This window comes from Triticum aestivum, chromosome 5D, assembly GCF_018294505.1.
Source record: "Triticum aestivum cultivar Chinese Spring chromosome 5D, IWGSC CS RefSeq v2.1, whole genome shotgun sequence".
Taxonomy (NCBI): domain Eukaryota; kingdom Viridiplantae; phylum Streptophyta; class Magnoliopsida; order Poales; family Poaceae; genus Triticum; species Triticum aestivum.
Window position 1 is genome coordinate 398502238 of NC_057808.1, and position 10069 is coordinate 398512306.

At 47.0% G+C, this 10069-nt stretch overlaps 1 protein-coding gene across 1 annotated transcript; it reads right to left on the bottom strand.

The window, feature by feature from the left end:
* Positions 1 to 1653: 1653 nt before the first annotated feature.
* On the bottom strand, positions 1654 to 3913 carry LOC123125126 (uncharacterized). Its single transcript, XM_044545656.1, has 3 exons — positions 3558 to 3913; positions 3173 to 3309; positions 1654 to 2709 (listed from the first exon to the last, which is right to left on the bottom strand). The coding sequence occupies exons 1-3, from the start codon at positions 3718 to 3720 to the stop codon at positions 1831 to 1833; spliced, it is 1179 nt and encodes a 392-aa protein (XP_044401591.1). The 5' UTR covers positions 3721 to 3913; the 3' UTR covers positions 1654 to 1830.
* Between the last annotated feature and the right edge of the window lie 6156 nt (positions 3914 to 10069).

Here is a 10069-nt window from a genome sequence, read left to right on the forward strand (position 1 = left end):
GTCCCATCACTTGTAAGTGGGTCTACAAGGTTAAGACTCGCTCCGATGGTTCTCTTGAGCGTCACAAAGCTCGTCTCGTGGCTCGTGGTTTTCAGCAAGAGCATGGTCGTGATTATGACGAGACTTTTGCTCCTGTGGCCCATATGACCACTATTCGTACACTTCTTGCCGTGGCCTCTGCATGCCACTGGTCTATATCCCAACTTGATGTTAAGAATGCCTTTCTTAATGGTGAGCTGCGTGAGGAGGTGTACATGCAGCCACCACCTGGGTATTCTGTTCCTGATGGCATGGTGTGTCGTCTTCGTCGCTCTCTCTATGGCCTTAAGCAAGCCCCTCGCGCCTGGTTTGAGCGTTTTGCCTCTGTGGTCACTACTGCTGGTTTTTCAGCAAGTGCTCATGATCCAGCATTATTTATTCACCTTTCTCCTCGTGGCCGGACTCTTCTTCTTCTCTATGTTGATGATATGGTCATCACTGGGGATGACCCTGAGTATATTGCCTTTGTAAAGGCCCGTCTTAGTGAGCAGTTTCTTATGTCCGATCTTGGACCTCTTCGCTACTTTCTTGGGATTGAAGTCTCTTCTACCTCTGATGGCTTTTTTATATCCCAGGAAAAGTATATTCAGGATCTTCTTGCCCGTGCTGCTCTTACTGACGAGCGCATTGTTGAGACTCCTATGGAGCTCAATGTTCACCTCCGTGCTACTGATGGTGATCCTCTTCCTGACCCGACGCGCTATCGTCATCTCGTTGGCAGTCTTGTCTATCTAGCTGTCACTCGTCCGGACATCTCTTATCCGGTTCATATTCTGAGTCAGTTTGTTTCTGCTCCCACATCGGTTCATTATAGTCATCTCCTTCGTGTTCTCCGATATCTTCGGGGCACGATCTCTCACCGTCTCTTCTTTCCTAGCTCCAGTTCTTTACAGCTTCAGGCCTATGCGGATGCTACGTGGGCTAGTGATCCTTCTGATCGCCGTTCACTTTCTGCTTACTGTGTTTTTCTTGGCGGTTCTCTCATTGCCTGGAAGACGAAGAAACAGATTGCAGTTTCTCGTTCGAGTGCTGAGGCTGAGTTGCGAGCTATGGCTCTTTTGACGGCAGAGGTGACTTGGTTACGGTGGTTACTTCAGGATTTTGGTGTTTCTGTCACTACACCGACTATGCTCTTATCTGACAGTACAGGTGCTATTAGCATTGCGCGCGATCCTGTGAAGCATGAGCTCACCAAGCATATTGGTGTTGATGCTTTCTATGTGCGCGCTGCTGTGCAGGATCAGGTTATTGCTCTTCAGTATGTGCCTTCCGAGTTACAGTTGGCGGATTTCCTGACGAAGGCCCAGACTAGAGCGCACCATGGCTTTTATCTCTCCAAACTCAGTGTTGTTCCTCCACCATGAGTTTGAGGGGGGTGTTAGAGCTATAATATAGGTCATGTACCCCTTTGTATTTATCCCGTTGTATAAGGGGTTTCCTGCATATGTTCCACACCTGTACATGTATATATATCGGCCTATGGCCTCATGGGAATACAAGTTGCTTATTCCTAACAAATGATTCCACCATAGTTATCAAATACATTTGCATGATGAACAGTGACTTACAGACAAGCCAAAAGTCTCCAAGGAAGGAGAAGCATCGAGGAAAGAAACCAAAGATAAAAAATCATATTCCATATTGAGGCTCCACCACCTACGAATAGTAATACTCAAGGTCTTGAGGTGGAGAAATTTGCTAGGTATCATTGGTGCATTGACTATCTGCATAAAAATGTCTCAGATTAATTACAATCCAAGATATAGCTACTGTTGCGTGCATATGTATCACCTAAATATAAGAACGTGGTACCTCACGAGGAGAAATTATTATGAGAGTCTCAAGATTAGGCACACTGGATGGAAGCTTGTCGATAGCATGACTGATGGCACATCTATAATCCAACCTAAGGTACTTCACTTGCAATGATTCTCCAAGTGAGAGTTGTACTACTTCATTACCTGTATACTCAAAGCTGGAGATATTTGGAGCTTTGTTCTCTATAACTTGAAGTCTCGGGCATTCAAACACCTCGAGATGGCTTAGCCGCTGCAGCAGGCAAGGCACCTCGAGGCGAATCATATCATGACAATGTAGGAGTGTCAATTTTTCCAGAGAAAATGAATTAGAAAGAAGGCACGCTAACTCACCCCCTGTGATATGCACTTCATACAAATCCAATACTGCCAGGCATCTCAAATTAAGGTTAACTGTTGGATGCAAGATACAATTAGCAAGGTCGAGATGCCTTATCGTGTTTCCACTTCTGTCAGATAAAAGTGAACAAGGGAACTCATACTTTGCCTTCTCCGATGGAAGTGTAAGTGTAAGTTTTTCCATCACTGGTGTAACAACAATCTGAAGCCAATTATTGAGACGATTATAAAATTTGGTATTGTAAGGACCATAGAATTCAAGCTCGAATGTCTTCACACCGACGTCTCTATGATTTGCCATAATACGGTCAATATTGTTGTTATACTCTCTTCTATTTCTTCTATAATTCGGGTCAGTTGTTCCCTTCAATGATGTTTCTTCTGAGCACATTGTTTCATTGGTGAAGGCGAGATTCTGATGGCATTTCCATGAGTTCAGAAAGGAACGAGACACACAGGCAGCCCTGGCCGCGTCCCGCATTGGCACTAGTGAATGTATATGATGCCAGATTTCCTGCATGCATAAGTGGAGAAATTCAACATTTGACTCGCGGAGTCAAAATTACAAAGGAACTACTATTCAGGGATAATAATGCACAAGAATTGCTCTTTAAATGTTGATTTTAAGCTGGACATGGGTAGCATAAGATAGAGGATGAGAGGCTAAGGACTAAAAAGCCTTCAAAGGCTTCTTCTAACCATACACCAAAGAGTGGATCTAAACTGCAGGAATCATGGTGAATGAAACAGAAGACACCACTTATGAGGGAAACATGATAACAGGGTATCTTTATTTTGCGAAACAATTTTCCGCTGGGGAACCGGTTGCAGCTGGAAGCAGAACAAAGCAAAGCTAGTACTAATGCACTGGGATCTTAGGAGATTGCGGTTGTGAAGACTATGTTCGTAATTTTTTGCCTTTAGCTATTCTACTGATATTTTCACTTGCAGTAGAAGTCTGAGTTATCGGAACATACCTCTGGAAGGTCTGGACCAATAAATCTTGCCTTTTTTCCACCATGAGAATTATCATCCTTTCTTTTTTCCGTGTGTGAATTATCATCCTGTTGGAAAGGTGATATGTCTCTTTTAGATAATGAAGCAGCCGATCCTTCTGCAGCACTTAAGTGTCATGAGTAGCCGCGGCGCACACATTGTGTTAATATGAAAAATCAAACTACATATTGAGCATACGTATTTTCGCAAACGAACCAGACTAAGCACATCAAAGGGTTCTTTTTTGTACTCGTATATATGAACAAAAGTAAGCAAATCAGTAGCGGCTGAGCATCTGAATCTGAATATACAGACAGAAGAACAGAACATAGATGAGTATTGGCAGATCGGCTGATCGGGGCTTACTATTGGATTGGCTACGGCCATGGTTCCGCTTGAGCTCCCGCTTGAGCGCCAGCAGCCCCATGCTCCGATAATCCTGTCCTCTCTCTGTTTCTCTGCTCTCCTCTGTCTCCCCCTCTCTGCTACTACTTGAGTTCAAGTGGGACGCTCGGCTCGGGAAGGACATCCCGCCCTATTCTTCTCCTCAAACACCGATGTCGCTGAGGGACCGCCGGTCAGTGCCAACTGCTAGTCGGGGCCGCTATACGCCCCGAGGGAGACAGAATCAGAGAGGAGAGGAAATCGACCAAGCTGGGAGGTGTGGTCATCCTATTCCCCTCTTGAGGCGAAGGGAGAACTTACTTTAGGAACCTCCTGATTTCTTGTTAAATTATTTCTTGCAAACGATGCAACCTCACTCTTTTTTAGGCGTATATGTAACTTTACTCTCCTTTTTTTTAAAAACTCCTGATTTATTCATCTTCAATAATGTCAGTACAACGGACATTTTAGAAATAATAAAAATTACATTCAAATTTGTAGACCACCTAGCGACGACTACAAGCACTGAAGCGAGCCGAAGGCACGCCGCCGTCATCGCCCCTCTCTTTGCGAATCTTGTTAGAGCATCTCCAGCCGCGGCCCCAACAGCCCCCCAGGGTCACTTTTTTCACGCCGGCGCCGAAAAAACCCCCAGTCGCGCCCCCAAAACGCCAAAATCCGCCGGCTCGGCCCGTTTTTGGGCTCGGCGATCCCAGGCCGAACCCAGCGCACTGGGGGGCGCTTGGGGGCTCCGGTGGAAGGGGAAAACCGTGCTTGGGCCACACGCGCGCACGTCTTGCCGATCCCGGCGCCGCCCACCCTCCACCCCCCACCACCGCTAGATAGGCCATTACCCGCCGGAAAAAAGAGAGGGTTTCGCCGCGACAACTTCCCCACCACCTTCCTGGACGAGTTTTCCCAGTGCTCCGGCCTCGCAGGGCGGGATACCGGCGGCTGTGCGCCCAGCACGCCCGCTGGGTGTTCGGCGATTGTCTGCTCGGCGATGGACTCGGACGACGAGGACGCGCTCGCGGCGCTGCTGGAGGAGGAAGCCGATGCCGAAGTCCAGGACGAAGAGCATCTCATGGTCCTCGCTGCCCTGTCCGGCCTACGCGCGAGCAATGCAAAGCCGCGGCGAGTGTTGGAAATATGCCCTAGAGGCAATAATAAAATGGTTATTATTATATTTCCTTGTTCATGATAATTGTCTATTGTTCATGCTATAATTGTGTTATCCGGAAATCGTAATACATGTGTGAATACATAGACCACAACATGTCCCTAGTGAGCCTCTAGTTGACTAGCTCGTTGATCAATAGATGGTTACGGTTTCCTGACCATGGACAATGTATGTCATTGATAACGAGATCACATCATTAGGAGAATGATGTGATGGACAAGACCCAATCCTAAGCATAGCACTAGATCGTGTAGTTCGTTTGCTAAAGCTTTTCTAATGTCAAGTATCATTTCCTTAGACCATGAGATCGTGCAACTCCCGGATGCCGTAGGAATGCTTTGGGTGTACCAAACGTCACAACGTAACTGGGTGGCTATAAAGGTGCACTACAGGTATCTCCAAAAGTGTCTGTTGGGTTGGCACAGATCGAGACTGGGATTTGTCACTCCGTATGACGGAGAGGTATCTTTGGGCCCACTCGGTAATGCATCATCATAATGAGCTCAATGTGACCAAGTAGTTGGTCACGGGATCATGCATTACGGAACGAGTAAAGTGACTTGCCGGTAACGAGATTGAACGAGGTATTGGGATACCGACGATCGAACCTCGGGCAAGTAACGTACCGATTGACAAAGGGAATTCTATACGGGATTGCTTGAATCCTTGATATCGTGGTTCATCCGATGAGATCATCGTGGAACGTGTGGGAGCCAACATGGGTATCCAGATCCCGCTGTTGGTTATTGGCTAGAGAGGTGTCTCGGTCATGCCTGCATGATTCCCGAACCCGTAGGGTCTACACACTTAAGGTTCGATGACGCTAGGGTTATAAGGAAGGTTTGTATGTGATTACCGAATGTTGTTCGGAGTCCCGGATGAGATCCCGGACGTCACGAGGAGTTCCGTATTGGTCCGGAGGTGAAGATTTATATATGGGAAGTCATCATACGGTCACCAGAAATATTCGGGGGTATACCGGTATTGTACCGGGACCACCGGAGGGGTTCCGGGGGTCCATCGGGAGGGTCCACTGCCCCGGAGGGCCTTATGGGCTGTAGGTGGAAGGGAACCAGCCCCTAAGTGGGCTGGGCGCCGTCCCCCCTAGGGCCCATGCGCCTAGGGTTGGGGGGAACCCTAAAGGGCCCCCTCCCCCTTGGCCGCCGCCCCCCTCTAGATCTCATCTCGAGGGGCCGGCCCCCTTCCCCCTTCTCCCTATAAATAGAGGGGTGGAGGGAGGGCTGCAGCACCACATCCAAGGCGCAGCCCCTCCCCTCCCCAACACCTCTCCTCCTCCGCGTGAGCTTGGCGAAGTCCTGCCGGAGAACTGCCACTCCACCACCACCACGCCGTCGTGTTGCTGTTGGAGCCTTCTTCCTCAACCTCTCCCTCCTCCTTGTTGGATCAAGGAGCGGGAGACGTCACCAGGCTGCACGTGTGTTGAACGCGGAGGCACCGGTGTTCGGTGCTTGGATCGGATTCTGCCGCGATCTGAATCGCTACGTGTACGACTCCTCCAACCGCGTTCTTGCAACGCTTCCGCATCGCGATCTTCAAAGGTATGAAGATGCACTCCTCTCTCGTTGCTGGTAAACTCCATAGATTGATCTTGGTGATGCGTAGAAAATTTTTAATTTCTGCAACGATCCCCAACAGTGGCATCATGAGCTAGGTCTATGCGTAGTTTCTATGCACGAGTAGAACACAAGTTGTTGTGGGCGTCGATTTTGTCAATTTACTTGCCGTTACTAGTCTTATCTTGATTCGGCGGCATCGTGGGATGAAGCGTCCTGGACCGACCTTACACGTACGCTTATGTGAGACAGGTTCCACCGACTGACATGCACTAGTTGCATAAGGTGGCTAGCGGGTGTCTGTCTCTCCCACTTTAGTCGGATCGGATTCGATGAAAAGGGTCCTTATGAAGGGTAAATAGAAATTGGCATATCACGTTGTGGTTTTGGCGTAGGTAAGAAACGTTCTTGCTAGAAACCTATAGCAGCCACGTAAAAATTGCAACAACAATTAGAGGACGTCTAACTTGTTTTTGCAGCAAGTGTCATGTGATGTGATATGGCCAGAAGGATGTGATGAATGATATATGTGATGTATGAGATTGATCATGTTCTTGTAATAGGAATCACGACTTGCATGTCGATGAGTATGACAACCGGCAGGAGCCATAGGAGTTGTCTTAATTTATTTATGACCTGCGTGTCAACTGGAACGTCATGTAATTACTTTACTTTATTGCTAACCGTTAGCCATAGTAGTAGAAGTAATAGTTGGCGAGACAACTTCATGAAGACACGATGATGGAGATCATGGTGTCATGCCGGTGACGATGATGATCATGGCGCCCCGAAGATGGAGATCAAAAGGAGCAAAATGATATTGGCCATATCATGTCACTATTTGATTGCATGTGATGTTTATCATGTTTTACATCTTATTTGCTTAGAACGACGGTAGCATAAATAAGATGATCCCTTGCTAAAATTTCAAGAAAGTGTTCCCCCTAACTGTGCACTGTTGCGAAGGTTCGTTGTTCCGAAGCACCACGTGATGATCGGGTGTGATAGGTTCTAACGTTCGCATACAACGGGTGTAAGCCAGATTTACACACGCAATACACTTAGGTTGACTTGACGAGCCTAGCATGTACAGACATGGCCTCGGAACACAAGAGACCGAAAGGTCGAGCATGAGTCGTATAGCAGATACGATCAACATTAAGATGTTCACCGATGATGACTAGTCCGTCTCACGTGATGATCGGACACGGCCTAGTTGACTCGGATCATGTATCACTTAGATGACTAGAGGGATGTCTGTCTGAGTGGGAGTTCATTAATAATTTGATTAGATGAACTTAATTATCATGAACTTAGTCTAAAACCTTTACAATATGTCTTGTAGATCAAATGGCCCACGCTAATGTCAACCTCAACTTCAACGCGTTCCTAGAGAAAACCAAGCTGAAAGACGATGGTAGCAACTATACGGACTGGGTCCGGAACTTGAGGATCATCCTCATAGCTGCCAAGAAAGCATATGTCCTGGAAGCACCGCTAGGTGAAGCACCTGTCCCAGCAAACCAAGACGTTATGAACGCCTGGCAAGCACGTGTTGATGATTACGCCCTGGTTCAGTGCGGCATGCTTTACAGCTTAGAACCGGGGCTCCAAAAGCGTTTTGAGCAGCACGGAGCATATGAGATGTTCCAAGAGCTGAAAATGGTTTTCCAAGCTCATGCCCGGGTCGAGAGATATGAAGTCTCCGACAAGTTCTACAGTTGTAAGATGGAGGAGAATAGTTCTGTCAGCGAGCACATACTCAAAATGTCTGGGTTACACAATCGCTTATCTCAGCTGGGAGTTAATCTCCCGGATGACGCGGTCATTGACAAAATCCTTCAGTCGCTCCCACCTAGCTACAAGAGCTTTGTGATGAACTTCAATATGTAGGGGATGGAAAAGACCATTCCTGAGGTATATTCAATGCTGAAATCAGCGGAGGTGGAGATCAAAAAGGAACATCAAGTGTTGATGGTCAATAAAACCACTAGTTTCAAGAAAGGCAAGGGTAAGAAGAACTTCAAGAAGGACGACAAGGGGGTTGCTGCGCCCGGTAAGCCAGTTGCCGGGAAGAAGCCAAAGCATGGACCCAAGCCTGAGACTGAGTGCTTTTATTGCAAGGGGAACGGTCACTGGAAGCGGAACTGCCCCAAGTACTTAGCGGATAAGAAGGCCGGCAACACCAAAGGTATATGTGATATACATGTTATTGATGTGTACCTTACCAGTACTCGTAGTAGCTCCTGGGTATTTGATACCGGTGCGGTTGCTCATATTTGTAACTCAAAACATGAGCTGCGGAATAAGCGGAGACTGGCGAAGGACGAGGTGACGATGCGCGTCGGAAATGGTTCCAAGGTCGATGTGATCGCCGTCGGCACGCTGCCTCTACATTTACCTACGGGATTAGTTTTAAACCTCAATAATTGTTATTTAGTGCCAGCTTTGAGCATGAACATTGTATCTGGATCTCGTTTAATGCGAGATGGCTACTCATTTAAATCCGAGAATAATGGTTGTTCTATTTATATGAGAGATATGTTTTATGGTCATGCCCCGCTGGTCAATGGTTTATTCTTAATGAATCTCGAACGTGATGTTACACATATTCATAGTGTGAATGCCAAGAAATGTAAGGTTGATAATGATAGTCCCACATACTTGTGGCACTGCCGCCTTGGTCACATTGGTGTCAAACGCATGAAGAAACTCCATGCAGATGGACTTTTGGAGTCTCTTGATTATGAATCATTTGACACGTGCGAACCATGCCTCATGGGCAAAATGACCAAGACTCCGTTCTCCGGAACAATGGAGCGAGCAACCAACTTATTGGAAATCATACATACTGATGTGTGCGGTCCAATGAGCGTTGAGGCTCGCGGTGGCTATCGTTATGTTCTCACCCTCACTGATGACTTAAGTAGATATGGGTATGTCTACTTGATGAAACACAAGTCTGAGACCTTTGAAAAGTTCAAGGAATTTCAGAGTGAGGTTGAGAATCAACGTGACAGGAAAATAAAGTTCTTACGATCAGATCGTGGGGGAGAATATTTGAGTCATGAATTTGGCACGCACTTAAGGAAATGTGGAATTGTTTCACAACTCACGCCGCCTGGAACACCTCAGCGTAATGGTGTGTCCGAATGTCGTAATCGCACTCTGTTGGACATGGTGCGATCTATGATGTCTCTTACCGACCTACCGCTATCATTTTGGGGATATGCTTTAGAGACTGCCGCATTCACTTTAAATAGGGCTCCGTCGAAATCCGTTGAGACAACACCGTATGAATTATGGTTTGGGAAGAAACCTAAGCTGTCATTTCTAAAAGTTTGGGGATGCGATGCTTATGTCAAGAAACTTCAACCTGAAAAGCTCGAACCCAAGTCGGAAAAATGCGTCTTCATAGGATACCCGAAGGAAACCATTGGGTATACCTTCTACCTCAGATCCGAAGGCAAGATCTTCGTTGCCAAGAACGGGTCCTTTCTGGAGAAAGAGTTTCTCTCGAAAGAAGTAAGTGGGAGGAAAGTGGAACTTGATGAGATGACTCTTCTCGAACCAGAGAGTAGCGCAACACAAGAAAATGTTTCTGTGGTGCCTGCGCCGACTAGAGAGGAGGTTAATGATGACGATCACGATCAAGTTACCACTGAACTTCGTAGGTCCACAAGGACACGTTCCGCACCAGAGTGGTACGGCAACCCTGTCTTGGAAATCATGTTGTTAGA

Bases quoted from the DNA above. Each gene is read 5' to 3' on its own strand.
- LOC123125126 (XM_044545656.1), bottom strand. From the start codon at position 3,720: ATGTCCTTCCCGAGCCGAGCGTCCCACTTGAACTCAAGTAGTAGCAGA. The intron at 3,310-3,557 runs GTAAGCCCCGAT...TAAGTGCTGCAG, and splicing joins TGGCCGTAGCCAATCCAATA to AAGGATCGGCTGCTTCATTA. The intron at 2,710-3,172 runs GTATGTTCCGAT...TTATGCATGCAG, and splicing joins TTGGTCCAGACCTTCCAGAG to GAAATCTGGCATCATATACA.